General features: G+C 47.1%; 1 protein-coding gene across 1 annotated transcript in view; it reads right to left on the bottom strand.

Moving 5' to 3' along the window:
* Nucleotides 1-6897: 6897 nt before the first annotated feature.
* MTMR12 (myotubularin related protein 12) overlaps nt 6898-18864 on the bottom strand; it is a 113920-nt gene continuing 101953 nt past the window's right edge. Inside the window, exons 13-16 of the mRNA XM_006896790.1 lie at nt 17466-17638; nt 12402-12569; nt 11240-11401; nt 6898-7458 (exon numbers count right to left, since the gene is read on the bottom strand). Coding sequence (XP_006896852.1) covers nt 6898-7458; nt 11240-11401; nt 12402-12569; nt 17466-17638 — 1064 coding nt within the window. The remainder of the gene's footprint in view (nt 7459-11239; nt 11402-12401; nt 12570-17465; nt 17639-18864) is intronic.

Here is an 18864-nt window from a genome sequence, read left to right on the forward strand (position 1 = left end):
TCAACCTGGAGAGGGTTAAATCAGGCTGCTCCTTGAAGGCAAGGATTGTGGAGCTCCATCTGACATACTTTGGACATGCTGCAAAGAGGGACAAGTCCTTGGAGAAGGACATCATGCTTGGGCGGGTGGAGGGACAGCACAGGAGAGGAAGATCCTTCGTAAGATGGACTGATTCAGTGACTGGGGTAATGAGGGTAGGTGTGTGGGAGAAAATGAGATTGGCATGGGACAGAGCAGGGTTTAGGGCTGTTGTACATAGGGTCGCTGTGAGTCGCAGGTGACTTGACGGCACATAAGAACAACATGAAATAAAAATATAATGAAGAACATCAGTCTTCAGTGTGTGAGATATAATTTTTAGGTGCCATCGAATCAACTATGACTCATAGTGACCCTATGAACTATGGATCTGAACTTTGACCTATCTTGTGTCATCCTCATCATGTCTCTGATATAGCTGAGCCCATTGATGCATTTGACCTGTGGTGCTGGAGAAGAATGTTGAATATCCCATAGACTGCCAAAGGAATCAACAAATACAGTGAAAGTGTGGCCAGAATGCAGAACGTTCCTTGGAGGCAAAGATGATAAAGCTTCGCCTCACATACTTCAGGCGTGTTGCTAGGAGAGGCTATTCTTTGGAGAGGGACACCGTGCTTGGGAAGGTGGAGGGTCAGCAAAAGAAAGGAAGACCATCAAACAGATGGACTGACACAGTGATTGCTGCTATGGGCTCAAATGCCTGGAATCATGAGGATGGCTCAGGACTGGACATGGTTTAGATAAATTTTCATGGGGTTGCTATGGGCTGTACTCAATAGCACCCATCATCAACAACAACACTGTTAATAGTTTTTGGGTCAATCCATCTTGTTGAGGGTCTCCCTGTCTTTTTTTAAAATTTATTATATTTTGTGTTGTGTACCGTCAAATAAGATCTGATTGGTACAGGAGGAGATTGCCCCTCCTTCTCCAGCTGATCATCTGTTGGATTTGAACTGCGTGCCTCTGAGATTGCAGTACAGCTTCTTTCCACTAGGCCACCAGAGCTCCCTAAGTGTCTCTCTGTCTTTTGCTGACCTTTCCAAGCATGACGTCTTTTTCTAAGGCTGGCCCTCCCGACAATATGCCCCAAATATGTGAAGTAAAGCTTCTTCATCCTTGCCTCTAAGGAGCACTCTGGTTGCACATTCTCCAAGACTTGTTTTTTCTTTTGGCATTCTGTGGATAGTCAGTATTCTTCTCCAACACAATTCCAAGGTACTGATTTGTCCATCACTCTTAGTCATTGTCCAACTTTCAGATGCACAGTAAATAAGGAAAAGATGATGGCTTTAATCAGGTGCACCTTGGTCTTCAAACTGACATTGAGATACAACTGTGTCTGTATCAAATCCTTATTAAAACATGGAATGCTTCCATCCCTCCAGCAGAGGCCCTCATGCCCTTCCTTGACTATCAGTCCATGCCTCACCCTTGAGAAGCCTCTCCTGACTTTTTTCCATTCTAGAAGAGTTTCAGGAGAGGCAGTTGTTGTCCTTTATCTTGTGCAACAGCAGTAGCATTCAAAGCTCAGGCTCACAGGGTTAATCTAGGGATAAAATGTGGCCAATCCACATTCCCTCCCTGCCCAAGAATGGCATGCACACTGCCCTTTCCAAGCTTGGGATAAATAAGCAATAAAGGCCCCAAACTCCTGAGGAAACACTAAAGATTTTGAAAAGTCCTTCACTCAGGAGTTCCATCACAAGATTCAAGGCCCCCACTGTCTGAGACTGAGTTCTGTTAACCATCACAGTCACACAGAAAGGTAATAAAAAAGTATACCCCTCCCACATATATATATATATGGGAACTCTGGTGGCCTAGTGGAAAAAAGAGTTGTACTGCTAACCCAATGGCAGGCAGTTCAAATCCACCAGCTACTCTGAAGGAGACTGATATGTAACCTCCGTTCAGGAGATTCACGGCCTTTGAAAAACTGCTGGAGGATTAGTGAGGAGTTGGTTCCAACTCAAATAGCACTCACTTTGTCAACTTGGAAGGTAGGAATCTAAACACATCAACTATTGACTCAAGTCTCCATGTAAACATGTGGGAGCTCTCTTTACTCTTCAGCTTTTTTACAAACCTAGATTGTTCTAACAAAGTATCTATTAATTTAAAAAAAAAAGAAGTAGAAAGAAATGCTCACTCAAAACTGGACTAACTAGTAAAACTGGAACTGTGAGGGGGAAAAAAGGTCAAAAAGATTACTGTGTATTTTTTCACATAATTATACACTTCACATCCTTTAACTGCTAACTGCAGAAAATGTAATTGAAGGACTGAAAGAAAATAGAACTAAAGTCTAACCACAAAGTAGGCCACGATGTTTAAAGACTGAAACAAAAAATCCAAGCCAAACCAATACACAGAACACCATACTCAGAACACCATACTCAGAACAACATACTCGGGCACTTTTCTTTCCTCTTCAACATGTAAGTGGCGTTTCAAATCTGCATCTTGTGATGGGGGAGGTGGGGGTTCAGTGCGAGATGCCTGGCTTTTGTGCAGGAGATCCTGGTTTGATTCTAGGCCCACGAGCCTCATACGCAGCCTCTACTCATACATCACAGAAGCCGGCATGTGGTTACTGTCCTGATGGAGCTTGTAGCCAGAGAGATGAGGAAAGGCCTGCAATCTACTGCTGAACAACGGGCAAAGGGAATTTGTGGATCCTCCTTTTCTGGTAAGGGAGCTCTGGTGGCCGAGTGGTAAGGAGTTGCTTTGGTAACCTGAAGGTACAGTTAAAGACAATTTCCTCCTACATGATTTACTGCCTCTGAAAACCTGCTGGAGGGTCTGCTATGGGGCAGTTCCAACTGGATGGTATATGACAACAACATGGTCTGGTTGTCAACTCTGCAGATGGTGCAGTAAATGTTCTGTCAACTCAATGTCAGCTGATCACATTCTGTATTAATCACGGCTGACCTCTTCATGTGAATATTCATGTGTGAGCACTTGGACACACACCTGGTTACACTGGAGCCCATGGCATGAATGTCTGTCCTCTCCGTGTGTGTGAGTGTGTGTGTGTGAGAGAGAGAGAGAGAGAGAGAGAGAGAGAGAAACAGAGACAGAGAGAATGTGTGCTGCAAGGTATTTAAAGGGCAGATGCAGAAGGTCACACAGTAAGGCCATGTGTCACCACAGGACCTGCTCAGTCCCAATGTGTCCTGCTCCTGGGATGACTACAAATAAAAACTGTAAAGTCACAGCCAGTGCTCCGAAACCAGGCTTCAGCTGTGACTTGCTTGGCCCTCAATGTGATATGAAGACACATTGGCCAGGAGTTGGTTCTCAGTAGAAACACCCACCCCGCACCTTTCCCACTAAAGGGAAATGGCCCGCTTTTTTATCCCCAGGAATCTCCTTCACCCTATCCCATCTGGAAGATGGGCCCCCAGCAGGAAACTAAGGAGCTAGGAAAATGTAGACAGGTGAATTTCCCAGAAGTTTAACAGCTAAATGAACAAAAGTGGAAGAGAAGATGAGAAGCTGCTAGACTGTAGAGCCATACCTACTACTTGGCAAGTTAATAAAAATGAAATAGAAAATTAAAATACCTGAAAAGGCAGGCAAACGCAATGAGGGCTTCTTACATTTCAAGTGTCTTTCTGGACATAAGAAGGTGGACCTGGCTGAAACAGAAAGGATGAACTGAAGAGGAAAGGCAGCCTCCTTCCACCACAGGGAACAGAAAAGGGCTGCAGAATAAACCCAAGTAAACGAAACTTCTCACAACAAAGACCAGTGATGTACGCAGTCAACTAATTAGAAAGTCTATTCATAATCCACCCTCTTGCTTATTCTCAATGTAAGGAAAACAAAAGCTTTCTCTCTCTCATGGGTTGAAGAAAAGCAGGTCTTTCCCAGCAAATAAAAGTAAATTCTGATTTTATATATTGCCAAAAAGCCAGGAAGATTTGATTCCAGGAATTTTTAAAACCCATTTGCTGTAGGACCTTCCATCCTATTTTCTTTTCCATCAGGTAATTTTATCAGCACCAAAATTGGAATCACTTTTTGATGATCTGTCTTCCTCTTACCAACACCTCTGAGACTGCTGCGTCCCTCCCGTCTTCGGGCACTGGCCAGGGACCGCCAGGCACCTGGCAAACCAAAATCAACGATTGTTTTGAAGTCAGTTCCAGCTCAGGACAATCCCATCACTGCAGAGAACGACACTCTGTTGGACGTTTGTGACTGTGATCTTTAGGAAGGGGACTCTGGCAGTGCATTCCAAGGCGAGCCGTGCTGCTAACCCAAAAGCTCTGCATCTCTGGGGGTTCAAATCCCCCAGCCACTCTGAGGGAGAAAGCGGAGCCACTTACAGCCTGAGAAACTCACGGGAGGCTCACCTGTGAGTGACTTTGAGCTTTTGGAAGCAGGTCACCAGGTCTTTCTTCTGAGGCACTCCTGGTAAATGCAAATCACCAAGCTTTCCATTAGTAGTAGGATGCTTAATTGGCTGCACCACCTGGAGCTCCCTCTGGTCCCCTTACACACTTAAAAATATTTCCTAAAACAAAGAAAATAAGGACTCCACGCATTAGACCAAACACATTACTGCTTTTAAATTGTGCTTTAATTTCTGCAATCAGATACGATGCAGTGAGAATCCAAGTATAAACTTTCACTGTACAACCAGAAAAGAAAAAGCACATTTATACAGATCTAGCCCAACAGCTTATTCCCTTGGGGGTGGAGAGGGAGGAAGGTTTTGATTTTCATTAAAGCTACTTTATCTTCAGTGTAAAAACTTGGAGGTATAAACAAACTTAAGATATATACAGTCAATTAATGTACATTGCCAAACTTGCACAGTGCATTTTAAACAAAGTCAATGGTCTCATTTCAGCTTCTGACGTCCCACATCACCCGCACCTCAATCTTGAATAGAAATTTCACTGTGTATAAACCCACTGAGAACTCTGTACACAAATACAAGTCATAGAAATCTAATTTCAAATATAAATATGTAAATTGCCATGACCATACATGTTTTAACAGTTTCCTTTATTTTCAATTGTTTCTTTTTTTAAAAAAAAAGCCTACAAAAATATTTCCAAGCACATTCAGCTGCTATGACAGTGGCCCGACTCTGTGCCTTTAAGCCACACTTGGTGGAGTAAAGCATCACGCCAGGCATTTTTGGAATGAAAAGGACTAAAGTCTGAAGACTGAAGAGGCTGCTGTATACGTAGTCATGTTATAATATGGTAACAAAAATAGTTAAGCTCCATCGTGTATCTAGGAGGCAGCGGGGGAGACCCTTGGGGTGGTTAGTGCTAGCTGAAGAAGGCCCAAGAACATATGTACAGGTTTCTAACCAACTAGTGTGTCTTTAAAATCCCTACTGCAAGGCTAACACAGACCTCACTAGTGAGGATGTTTAAGGCAACCAAGACTTAACCTGTTTGGCCCTCGGATGCTTGAATCCTGTTCAGGCGGAGTCTGAACAGTAAATCAATTTATGCACTCAAATCACATTCAGTGTAAACTCAGGAACTCAAGATCCCGTCAATGCTTTCAAGATCTCTCGCTTCCCTTGAAGCAACTGAGGCGTTTGGAGTTTTGCGTTGTTGTTTTTTTTTTGTTGTTGTTGTTGTTTTTTAACCAAACACTGGACATTCAAATTTGGATCTAGTGAGCACTTGACAGAAAAGGCAAACATGCCATTTGAAATAGTCCAGCATGATATTTCCCCCTTCCTTTGGGAGGAATGTGACAGGGTTCCACTAAGAATGAAAAGATAAAATCAGTCCTTGCAAGATGTGCTTTCCTGCATTAAAAGAAAACCCCCAAAGCTATGGTTTTGACAGCAGGTCCAAGCATGTGCTCAGGTGTGATCAAGTTTCTTCTATGGCTTCTGGAATCACTGAGGTACGTTAGGAGAGCCACCACTTCTGGCATCTCTATGTGACCGCTTTCCCGGGAAAGCCACATTCAAGAGTGGTTGCACCACTTGTGTCTGGGAACGGAGCAGGCCCACTGCTGGCCTGGCCTTAGAGAAAGGCAAAGCGATTCATTTCTGATACTGAGAGGCTCCGGAGGAAATGTGAGGCCCCGAGGCAGGAACGGAGAGGTCCTCCCAGCTGAGCAATAATACATTTAGCAGCAAGAAACCTGCACTTTGTGCACCAGGCAGGGAGTGTGGAGGGTCAGGCCCAAAGCAGTGAGGGGCCAGCTGTGTGGTGGGCCAGCCCACCACTGACACACAGCGTGACAGTCTAGAAAGGGGGGGTCTGACGTGGAACAGCAGACACTGGTCAGCTCCCCTCAGCTTTCCTAGAGGCAAGTGGCTGAAGACAGGAAGGATGTTATGAATACTTGGCTTGAGCAAAAGTCACCCATACTGTGACCTCCATTTTGACTCATTCAATTCACCATACACAGATCACGTATGGCTGGTGTTTAGCCGAGCTGGTCACAGAGAAACTTACTCTTCCCAATAGATGAATATGTTTTCTTGGCACAGAAAAAGTCCGAGGAAAGGACCACATTGTACTGAGCCCTTTTTTAGTGGCAAACCTGCCATCGCAGGTTCTGAGTAATAATACTTGGGCATCTGAAAACGGCCACAATTCTGCTCTGGGTCAAGCAGGAACTGCTTTCAATCAATAATACTAGACACGTGGTTTGAATTGCATAGTCTTTCAAGACCGTGAAGAAAGGTGAGACCAGCTCTTTTCCTGAGGGCCTGGGCTTCCGCCATCATAGCCCGGCAAGGGGCGATCTCTGTCCCACTAGAAGCTCCAGCGTGACACCAAAGCAGAGGCCAAATGTGCTCATCTCCTGTCCCAACCTCCAACCTTCCTTTTCCAGAACAACAGGAAAAAAACCAGGTCAGACATCCCCAAGGTCCACAAACTCGTCTTCTCGTTTGGCCAAATCTTCTTCATCGCCCAGAGCTTTCCAGCCGCTGGTGGGTAAGACGGGCTTGGAGGACTGGCGCTGGAGCAGCGCGAAGGGGAACAGGGAGGACAGACGGGCCGAGTTCCTCAGCAGGGAGGGCGCCTCGGCCTGGAGGGCACCCTGGCGGTGCTCGATTTTCTCCTGTAAGCTCTGCACTTCCTCCACCATTTCCAAGAGTTTGCGCATAGTGGCCACCCGGCCGCCACCCAGGATCTGGGCTTCCGGAATCCAGCGCAGGTACCTCTGAGCCCAGACTTTGATCTCGGGCCCCTCTATGTGGGGCAGCAGCAGGCCGTGGTAGTCGGTGGGCTTGCTGTGCCAGCTCTCATAGAACTCTCGAGAGTTGTCCTGGAGCTCATCAGAAGAATTGATAAGCTTGCTAATCCTCTTGCCCAGGAGGTTTTTAATTAAATGATCTGTTTCTTCCCTGAAAAATCCTCTCTTGGGAGATGATTTTGACTGGGTGAGTGGCAGAGAAAGTTGTCGTTGATGCTTTGAGAGAAAACAGACACACACAGATACAAAATCTCTGGTTAATATAACAAAGACAGTTAAGAGTATTGACTGTCAGGATAAAAAGGGCATAGCTGGTTTCCCCACTCCCACAGAGATACATTTATCCATTCACTCCACACCATTCTCTGAGCAGCTATTTTACATGAAAGGTCGTGTACTACCCAGGATTACAGACAGGTCGGAAATCCAGATCTGTTTCCAGCTGGTTTTGGTACCACTGCTTGTTGGTTAAGGAGAACAAGGAAGACAGGGTGGGGTGGGGGTGGAGGGAAGTGGGGAGGAAGGAGCCCTCAAGGTCAAATACGGGTTCTAGACTTGGCTCATATGGTCTGGAAGCTGGGTAACCAATTTAACAAAGATCAAAGAGACATCAGAATGGTGATGGGAACTAATGTGAAGGAAAATGTGTTAACATTCTGTTACACACGACAAGGGAGTTTCCTTTTCTTTCTTGTGGCATAAACGCTGTGCCAACACTGCATCTGTGCACACACCTGGGGAGACTCGAGTGCACACGGGAGCCCTGAGAGGCACGCTCTTACACAAGGGGTTAAGCCCTGCATGCTCCATTCCCTGGCATTTCACTGCGGGCAGCTGCGGCTAGCAGAGAACTGCCCCAGAAGCCGGTCCTGAACCTCAGACCTTCTGGTTAGCAGGGCCCCTCTTCCCTTGTAAAGACCAACACAAACCCCACTGCCGTCGAGCTGATTCCACAGAACGCAACTCTTTCAGGGAGGCAATTGCCTAGTTCTCCAAGAAGCAACTGATGGATTCAAATGAACGACCCTTCAGCTGGCAGTGTGACCAGTAACACATGATGTCTCAGGGGCTCCTTCTCCTTTCAAGTCAACCATGAGCCAGAGATCACACCAACAAGAGACTGAAGCCCTGCCGTCTGTGGCCTCCTCACACATACACAGAGTACTATTAAAGAGCAAGTTTAACTTCTGGTTAGCAGCACAGCATTCAACGGACCTTCAAGAGCACCTTCAAGTTTAACTTACAATAGGCTGATGGCTAAGGGGAGTTTGGGGTGTGACACCTATTTAGTTTCAGAAAGAAGTGAAATAATTTTCTTCAGAAAATTTTAGCGCTTGTTGGCTTCTACAATATTCTGAACGCCTGCACAGAAGTGGTGATGACTCATCTTCATGAAAGAACTCTGTGATTACCAGCTACCCTATGGGAGTCTAAAGTCTAAAATATAGTCTGTGGGGAAAAGAGCACAGAGGTGGATGGGAGTAAAGAGAACACGAGGAACCGTTAACAAGTTGGCAGGACAGCCCTGTGTGACACGTTGCATTGGGTGGGAAACATGAATGCTGTTATTTTCCCAAGTAATTGTCTGTGCTGCTAAAGCAAGGCACTGTATTCTGGGGTGCACACTGAATGGGTTGCCAAGACAAGCGAAATGTCTAGAGGTTGGGGGGTGCTCACGAGAGCCCAAAGGAGAAAGCAAAAAATTGTGGGTTAGAGTAGCTTCTTCTCTGTTTTATATTGCTCCTGGGATGTTCGTTCACGAGGACAAACTTTAGAGGCTCTCTTAAGAGATTTGTCAGTGGCTCGCTCTTTGTCAAGGACAGTATTCTTTACTATAAAGGAAGCATTTCCTTATTCTAGAATAGAGAATAATAAAAAAAGGAAGAAGGCCAAAGCACCCCAGCACCATGACTCAGGGATTTTGGGGTGTCTGACCCCCATTCTGGGACAGGAGAGGAGGGCAATGGTCAGCTGGCCTCTCTTCTAAACAGGATGGCGTGGAGCCAGACAGGGCAGGAGGACAAGAGGACAGGAGTACGACTGAAAACTACCCACCACGAGTGCTCACTAGTTCTCACACAATCCCCTGAGGTAGAAACCATTACCACCTCCCGTTAGGAAGAAGGACAGGAAGCACAGAGCCAGAAAGGATCAGCTACCAAGTGCCCACGACAGCTTCAAACAGTCTGGCTCCAGCTCCATGCTCAGTCTTGTATGGGGCTACTCAGTGAGTGGAACACTCCAGATGGACTCAAGTGAGAGAAATATTATGTTCCCATGGCCTGATCAAGGCAGAGGCTGGAGCGAAGGTCACACACCTGAGGAAAATCCAAATTCCTATGTGCAATTCACAGGTGGTTATTTCCAGCCGCTCAGTCACAGGTTCTTCAGTCTCTACAGACCTTCTCCAAGGACATCTGCCACTCCACATGGTGGCCCAACGCTGACATCGGGTCATTTTACCCAAAGGCTTCTACGGTTCTCATTGGCCAAGCCTCTACCCTGCTTTACCAAGTACAAACTGAAGTTCCCTCTCAGCCCTTGGGTCCCCACACCTCTCTCCAGCCTGCTCTGAACCCCAGCTACAAGGGTGAGAGACACACGAAAACTGGACTTAGGAAGGGAAATTAAACTCCTCTCAGAAGGCACAGTCTCAGTCTGTGAGCTGCCAGCTCAGCCGTGAGCAGTTTGTCAGCCGAGCCAGGAGGTGAACAGACATGTGTGCAGCCACCAGGGGGCACAGCACGCTGACAAAGAACGGGGCTCGGCTGATTGTCCAGCTGACTGTCCACAGCTCCAGGCCAGGCTGCTGAGCCAGTAAGGACCCCAAAAGGGGAGAGGGGCAGTACTTCTCTGTCTGGCAGCTTGCTGGCTTTAGCTCATGGAAGTCCCCAGTCCACTTCAGGAAGGAACTAACTCACACCCCAAAAACCACCTGGCTCCTTGGAATTCCACAAGTCCAGGCAGCCAGAGGCAAGGTGGGGTGTGGGGGGGTGAAGGGAGCCACACATCCTGACATGGACCTGACCACACTGCTTTCTCCTGTCTGTGGGGCCTCCAGGAGTCAGAGTGAAGAAATGCCATGTAAACAGTTTATCATGCAGGGAAGTTTAGGGTTTTAATAACCAGTTAAGTCAGGGACAAAGATCTGAAGGAAAGCCCAGCGCAGGCCAGCAAGCTCCAGTCTGCGGGCCAAATCTGGCCTGCTGCTTGTTTTCGTAAATAAGGTTCCACTGGAAGCCAGCATCCACACTGGCTTACGTATCTGTCTGTGACAGCCTGGGTGTTGCACGGTGGAGAGAAGGTGAGACAGAGACTACACAGCCCTTTACAAAGTGTGCAACCTCTGCTGACAATTACACCTAATTAAGAAGAGCCACACTGTTTAAGAGTGTGTCTACTGGGCAAAACTGCGCTCTCACGTCTTTCCGGTCCACTAGGGAGCTATAGTGGCTTAATGGTAAGGAGGTGCACTGGCAACCACAAGGTTTGAATCACCAGCTACTCCACAGGAAAAGGATGAACAATCATCTTGTCCTGTGCGACTAACTGCCTCTGAAAATTGTGCTTGATGGTCAGCTATGGGTCAGTTCCAATTCAACAGTACGAACAAGAGGCACACATACTGCTATCCCAAAGGTATGCGGTTCAAATCCACCAGATGCTCTGCTGGAGGAGGGGTAATCTCCTCCTTTACCAGTCAGATCTGATTTGACGGCACACACACACACGGCACACATGGGGTGGGAGACACACGATTCCACTCAGCACAACTACTGGGGCGGCCTCCCCTGTGACGTGAAACAAATGGACTCAACCCCATCAGGACAAAAGCAGATGTGCAGAAAGCCAAGGCCTGATAAACTCCGAATGTGCCCGTCACAAATGCCAGCATGCAGGCCACGAGGAGGAGGAGGAGGAGGAGAGCCAACAGACAAAGCCCAGTGCTGACACGGATCTGGACATACATGGGGTCCCCAGGCAGGTGACATCTTACTTTAAAACGCATTCCTTTCCGCTGGCTTTTGTCCAGTCGGGGCTTCTCCACGTAGAGCGGGTTTTTGAGCAACATCTGGGCTTTGGGTTCAAACTGCACCGCCCAGTCCCACACAGTGGGCAGAGCCGGCGGCTTGCTCTGCAGCTCCTGGCATTCCCTGCCCTGTCAAAACAAGCACTGGTCACAGCGGCCCGGGAGGACAGGGGACAGCAAACACGCACCCAAAGGCGGGCGCTGCATTTTTAGTGGGCACTGTGGCCAGCAGCTGCTCACTCGGGGCTTTAGATGTGAGTGGGCAGGGGTGGAGGGAGAGGAGGATGACTTCCTGTTTATAGCTGACCATTGGCCGAGCAGGGTGCTGGGCACTTTCACAAGAACTCTGTGAGGTGGGGTTATTTTCCTAGTTCTACATTTTTTGAGGAAACTGGTCCTCAGAAGACAGAGCTGGAGAGTGGACCAGCTACTCCCGGAGAGCCGGGCTGGCTGCTTGGGAGCTGTCTCCACCTCACAGAGGAATATGGCAAACTCCCGGCTGGAGGGTCGGCTCAGCAAACCCAGGGGCTGCAGGAGGCAGGTCAGGGGACCAGGGCCCCCACATAGCAAAACCTGGAGCACAGCCTCGTGAGAGACCAACACCGCTTAACACGGACAGCACTTAGCTTTCCTGTCTGGCCTCTCTGTTCCCTTCAGCAGAACTCCGGGCTCCACTCAAAGGGCAGAGAAGACATCTGGTCGGAACTGTCTTTAAAAAGAACAACTCTGGTGCAACTGTGAAGGAATTTCTTTTTTCTTTCTTTTTTTTTTAAAGGGAACTGAGAGAAGGATAAGTGAGGGAAAGGGGTAAATGTGTAACAATGAATGAATGAAAATCTAACTTTTCTGTAAATTTTCACTAAAATCACAATACAAATAAAAACATTTATTTCTTTTTTTAAAAGGACAACTCTGAATTTTGCTTAATTCTCCAGCTCTAATGCTTACGCCCAGCTGCAGTATTTGGGGCCAGTTACTACTCTCTCTGTGCCTCAGTTTCCCCAGGAATTATAATACAGTCCCTGTGATAAGCGGTCAGTGCCCAGTAAGTGTCATTTTGATCACTGAGGGGACCTCCAGCCTCCATTAGACACAGCGGCACGCACAGGTGCCCGGGAGGAATTCTTACCACGTTGGAATCTTTTTGATGAGGTGAGTTGAAGAAGAAGGTGCTGAAAATGGGTATGTACAGGCTGTCTGACAGGACAGTCAGGTAAGTCTCCGTGAACTCAAAGGCTGGGGGGTGCTGGTGCACCAGCTGCCACACACAATCCAGGAAGAGCAAGAACACAGGAACCTGTAAAAGAACAAGGGCAGTCGGTGCTCAGCAGGCAGAGCTCCCAGCCCGGGACTCGGGAGAGACAGCTCCGTGCAATCACCCACTCCCACATCTCGGCACCCCACACAGCACCCACGGAAGTCTTTATAATCAGTTTGAATCACGGATTGTTATCGTTATTATTATGATTTTTGTGTGCTGTTGAGTCAGAACCGACCTACAGCAGATCCTCCCTCAGGTTTTCAAAGGCAGTAAATCGCACAAGAGGAGATGGCCCATCCTTTTCCCATACAGCAGCTGGTGGATTTGAACCATGTACCTCTGGGAATGCAGTGCACTGGGCCACTAGCCCCCTCAAAATCTGACCTTGATGAGGTGCCGTCTAGCCGACTACAACACACAGCAACCCTATAAACAACAGATCTGAACCTTGCCCTCTCCTGTGCCATCCCCGCCGTCTCTGATGTGCTCCAGGCCAGTGTCCCAGGCACTGTGTCAATCCACCTTGCTGAGGGTCTTCCCCTCTTTCTCTGATCCTCCACTTTCCCAGCATGATGTAATTTCCCAAGGACTGGTCCTCTGCCAACAACATGGCGAAAATATGTGACATGAATGGTAGAATAAGATGTGATAAATATAGTTGTATATTGTCTAAGAGCCACCTGCTCCAAGTCATGGTATTTTCAACTGCTTCCTATGAATCTGAAAATTGGACAAGGAACAATGAAGAGTACTGCACATACTATGGACTGCAAAAAGAACAAACACATTTATCCTGAAGGCAGTGAAACCAGAGCACTCCTTAGAGGCAAGGATGGTGAAACTTGGTCTCACTTACTGTGGGCATATTCTCAGGAGGAACCAATCTTTAAAGAGTAACATCAGGCTGGGAATGGTGCAGGGTCAGAAAAAGAGAGGAAGAACCCTCAACAGGATAGCCTCACACAGGGACTCCCACAATGGACTTGAACATGCCAGAGATCTCGAGGATGGTGCGGTGTAGGGTAAGGGTCAGATCTGTGCTGTCAGGGTTCCTATGAGTCATAGCTGACTCAGTGGTACCTAACAAAAACAACAAAAGCATAGCTGTAAATACAGTTGCTAGATGCTGTATTTCTTAGCTTATGTGGATACAAAAATACGGTTGTGTAAAATTTTTCTACATTGACGTACAGCAGTATTACAATACTCTTAGTAACTGCGAGAAAGCTTTTCCAATTTGGCCCTTTTTCTCAATAACCTCTTCATCGTCAAAGAAGTTATTGATAGTGATTCACAAATACCAGTTAGCACAACAGGGTAGTTAAAACACCGGAGAATTCCACAAAACCAGCAAGTACAATTTTTTTTTAAAAAAAAATAAATACATCTGTGGCAATGAAAAGAACAGCACATGCTTGTAAACAAAACCACTTGATTAGAAGTGTCACTGTAACTTGCAAATTACTTTATAAAATTTATAAAAATAATATAAAATGTAAAAATTTATAAAAATATATTAGTGTTGTTGCTGTGTGCTGCTGAGTCAGAACCAACACTCAGCTGACCCTCCAGTGGGTTTTCAGAGCTTATAAATCCCACAGAATGTCCACCTTTCTCCCTCGGAGCTGCTTGTGGATTTGAACCCTGTGCCTTTGGATTGTCAGTGCAAGTCCTTACCCATTAGAACACTAGAGCTCCCTAAGTATAAATTAACAGAGTTTTATCTTGTGGGTTTACTGGGTTAAGAAAATTATTTTAGTTGTTATAACAAGGATTTTTTTTAAAGTAATAAATTTCTATACAAACAGCACATAAATAACACAGGCATTTTGGTGTCATCCCCTCTGACAGCGTCACTATCTCAAGAGATATGGAAGAACCACCTCTGAGCACTACAGTCCTGGGATACACCGTACTTTGCAGGTCTGTCAGCATAAGTCAGGGGTTCAAATCCCTCCTCTCCATTCCAAGCGATGCAGGAACTCAACTGAAAACCCATACTTCTGGATTCCCAGTATCTAGTAGAACCTTTCTGTGTGAAAAGAGATTTTGAGATATTAAGTGTGTAAAAGCTTCATTTCAGGACTGTATTAACAGATGAATATTTGCAACTGGCATTGAAGACGGCAGCACTAACTCTGAACTCCAATTAGGCAAAATGCTATCTTCCAATAAAAAGAACTCCATTCTTCTCAATCACTAACCAATACAAACACGTACAACAAATACTCAGGTTTGATTGCTCCTTTGAATTCTGTTGGCACAAAACTGCATGTGCTGTGCGGGACTCTACTCACCACCTGTCCACCCACATTAGTGTGGGGGGCTGGGCCTGAAGGGTGTGCTGGAATAAGAACCCTTCTTTATCCCCCTAAAGATTTACTTATTTGCACATGTTCATTTTCATTCAGACTACTAGAGTGAGTATTTCTGTTGTATATGCTGCTAAAGTGAGATATGAATGAGTAGCCTTTTGGCAACACTCCCTGACAAGTCTCAAGAAAAGAACTGGACAAAAAAGGGCAAAAACAAGCTTTTCCCATTAAACTGTAACTGTCTGACCTATGGGGCTTACTTCACAGCTACGTAGAGCGAAGCCCTTCGGGCTTACAAAGCGCTCATCCCGACTCACCATGAGCCCCTCAGTGGGCAGCCCCTGGGCAGCCAGGCCCTGCATTACAGCTTGTCCCTGACAGACAAGGAAACCAAAGACTAGGCTGTGAGAGGCCGGCCGCGAGTCTCACACAGCTCTGAGGGAACAGGGATGGGCGCCCAGCTCTTGACCCAAGGTCCAGCACAGCTTCAACTAGACCACAGGGCACAGCAGTCAATGTGTTGGCACTGAGACACCCAGTGGTTGTGGTTAGGTGCCACTGAGCCGAGTTCAACTCATAGTGACCCTAAGAACACCAGCTCTGAACCCTGGCCTATCCTGTGTCATCCCTGAGGCTCTTCCTTGGAGAGGGACTTCAGGACTGGAAAAGTGGAAGGATGGCAAAAGAGAGGAAGTCCCTCAACCACGTGGACACAATGACTGCAGCAATGGGTTCAAGTGTATCAGAGACTGTGGGACACCCAGAAGACATGCTTAATGACAACTCTGCCACGCTGCATTCTATGCTCAACATCATCAGTGTGAGGGAAAATCTGCGCCTCATGGTACCCTCAAGGAAACAGACTGAGAATATGAATGATTTGTCTAGGGGCTGGCTGGGCAGCAGCTCAGATCTTCTCTACGAGGTGTGGCGCCTGGCCCTCCCCTTCTTGTCAAAATCTGCAAAAACATACTCTTCTCCAAGAAGCATCAAAGCTTTCTGCCCATCATGCCGCCTAAATCCCATCGGCATTAGAAGCAGGTTTCTGGAAAGGAAAGTCCATCCCAAGACAGGAAGAAGAGGTTTCCATTCAGAGTGATGGGACATAACCTGGATTGAAAAGACGCTGACAGGAGACACCGCACCCTCAAAGTTTCCTGGCTCTGTACCCCCACAACATACAGCACCAAGCTGTGTTACACATGCGGGGGTCTCCCAGGAACACATCACACCCTCGTAAGTCCCTGGCTCTGTATTCCTGCGGCATGCAGTACCAAGCTGTGTATTACAGAGGCCACGGCCTCCACAGGAGCGTACCACACCCTCGCAGGTCCCTGGTTCTGTACCCTCATAGCATGCAGCACCAAGCTGTGTTAAAGATGCCAGGGTCTCCCCAGGAGCAGTCCACACTCTTGAAGGTCCCTGGCTCTGTACCCCACAATGTGCAGTACCAAGCTGTGTTACAGACGTCAGGGTCTCCCCAGGAGCACACCACACCCCAGCTCTGTATTCCTGCAGTATGCAGCACCAAGCTGTGTTACAGACAGACCTGCTTATTATCTGCAGTCAGGAAAACCATGAGCTACACCAATAACAGACGTTAGCACTCCAGGTGATTTCATTAAAGAAAGCTCATCTGCTTTCATTTTCCTAACATGGTCATCAATAATGCGGTCTAGACAAGCACACTGTGATTTAGGGAGCTCATCCTCCACCACAGCACTGAACTTGGGAAAACACCTAGTCTGAGTGATAAACATATAACCAGGAGGTAAAGGGAGTGCTGAGGCACAGCCCCACAGACATTCCCGGAAGCCACTGTAACACAGTCAACACGACACTGTCGCTAGGTTCAACTACAACTCCTGGCGACCCTATGAACAGACAGGAACCATGCTCGATCCTGCGCTACCCACACCATCTCCCAGAGTCAACAAGCGATCTGCTTTATTTTAAACAGGCCTCATACACTTTGGACATGTGGTGAGGAGGTGTTATTCCTTGGAGAGGGACATGATCCTATGAAGGATGGAGGGCTGAAGAAAGAGAGGAAGACCCTTCCTTGACCAGGTGGATTGACACGGCGACTGCTGCAATGGGCTCTTGTGTGTCAGGGAGTATGAGGATGGAGCAGGATAGAACAGGGATCAGATATTTCATTCACAGGGTCGCTATGACTTGTACTTAACTTGGCAACATCTATCAACAACAACAACATGTACAAGGAAAATTTACTCCATGATAGTACGGAATGCATCTTCTTCAGAAAGGTGAAACTGAATATCCATTTTTTTTTTTTTTTGGCAAAGACTAACTTAGTGGAAATTGTAGGTGTCACTCAATTATGTTTTCCCAGCAAGTAACACTCCCACTGCAAACATACTTACCGTCTCCGTGTGCACAGCAGGTGAATGACGAGGCGCTGGGCAAGGGGGTACCACCTTTCCTTTGGGAAGGGCTGCAGCATTGCTCAGAGCACTCACGTCAACACAAACAAGGAGTCAACAGTTTTCCCATCAGCCCACCGTCTAGGGGGCTCCGTTTTCGTGGCAGCCCTCCCTGTGAGAGCGGCACCTGAGTGGTTCTCCCAACTCACAGGCTGCCGCAGGAAACTCACCTCCTCTTTGTCGCTCTGGCGAAGGTGGTTGCAGCGGTCCAAGAAGCAGTGGCCGCCCATGACCCACTCCTTCTGGATGAGGCTCTGAAAGCCCAGCGTGGTCCGGCAGTGCGGGTCCATCATCACCTGCACCAACGATGAGATGACGCAGCAGAGGTCGGAGGCAGTGTCCTCTGGGCAGGGCCAGCGGCAGAGCAAAGAGGAAAGAGGCGCAGACACAGCATTAGATGGCCGCACAGAGCCCTCACTTCTGGGTCACACCAGGGGCCCCCCACCATCTGCTCTCTAAAAGGCAAGGGCCAGTGGAAAAGTGGCGACATCAGACATAGGTAAAGGGCTGTGAGCCTGTCTTCTATTCCTTCTGGCACATGCTAGAGCAAGATATATCTACCATCTAATAAACAGAGGCAACTCTGCTAATCCATGTCAGCACGTGGGGGCGTTTAGACATGCCACACAGCAAGGGCCAAGTCATACACAGTGATGAGCTGACTAGAAGCCACCGTTTGAACAGTAACACTGGGAGGTACTTACTCCTGAGAACAATCAGCCGTTCAAGATCATATGGGCAGTATATAGATGCTTTGGTTTGGGTAAAAGTTTACAACTCATTTTAGTTTTTCATGCAATCATTCAGACATTTTGTTTGAGAATATTAATTACTTTCTTTTTTTTTTAGTCTGGGCAACAGCCCCAGGCAAGTAAGAGAATATTAATTACTACTGATGAATAGAAATAAGGTCTAATTAACCCTAAGGAACTATTTGCTTAGGGAGAACGCTCAGAAGGCAGGCTGTTATACGAGGGTGAAGAGGAATGAGAATCAGAGGGAGGAAGGGGGAAGAGGGCTGTCACGTGGCGACTGCAATTAATGATAGACTCTATGGAAGGACCTGAATGCAAAACCAATTGCTCTAGAAACTTTCACACAAAGTAAAATAAAAAGTAAGGCAAAATAAAACCCACCCTCTTGGTCTATCTTTGACCTCAGTGCTCTGACGTTCACCTTAGAACTTCTTTTCCTTCTAGTTTCCCCACTAATTCTGCTGGTGGCCTAGTGGCAAAGGAATTGAGTTATAAACCCAAAGATCCACAGTTCAAATCCAACAGCGGCTCCACGGGACAAAGATCAGCAATCTTTTCCTGTGCAATTTACTGCCTCTGAAAACCCACTGGAGGATCAGCTATGGGTCAGTTCTGACTCAATGGTACAGAACAAAAACAATCCTGCTCTGGAGAAAGTTGGATATTTGGTGGCTGTACGGAACGACAAAGCAAAATATTACAATGAAATGGGCGAGGAGCTACAGTCAGAAAATCAAAAGGGCCGAACTCGCTCAGCATTTCTTAAGCTCAAGGAACTGAAGAACAAATTCAAACCTAGAGTTGCTGTAATCAA

This window comes from Elephantulus edwardii, unplaced genomic scaffold (assembly GCF_000299155.1).
Source record: "Elephantulus edwardii isolate Elephantulus edwardi_28Jun2011 unplaced genomic scaffold, EleEdw1.0 scaffold00191, whole genome shotgun sequence".
NCBI classification, from domain to species: Eukaryota; Metazoa; Chordata; class Mammalia; order Macroscelidea; family Macroscelididae; genus Elephantulus; species Elephantulus edwardii.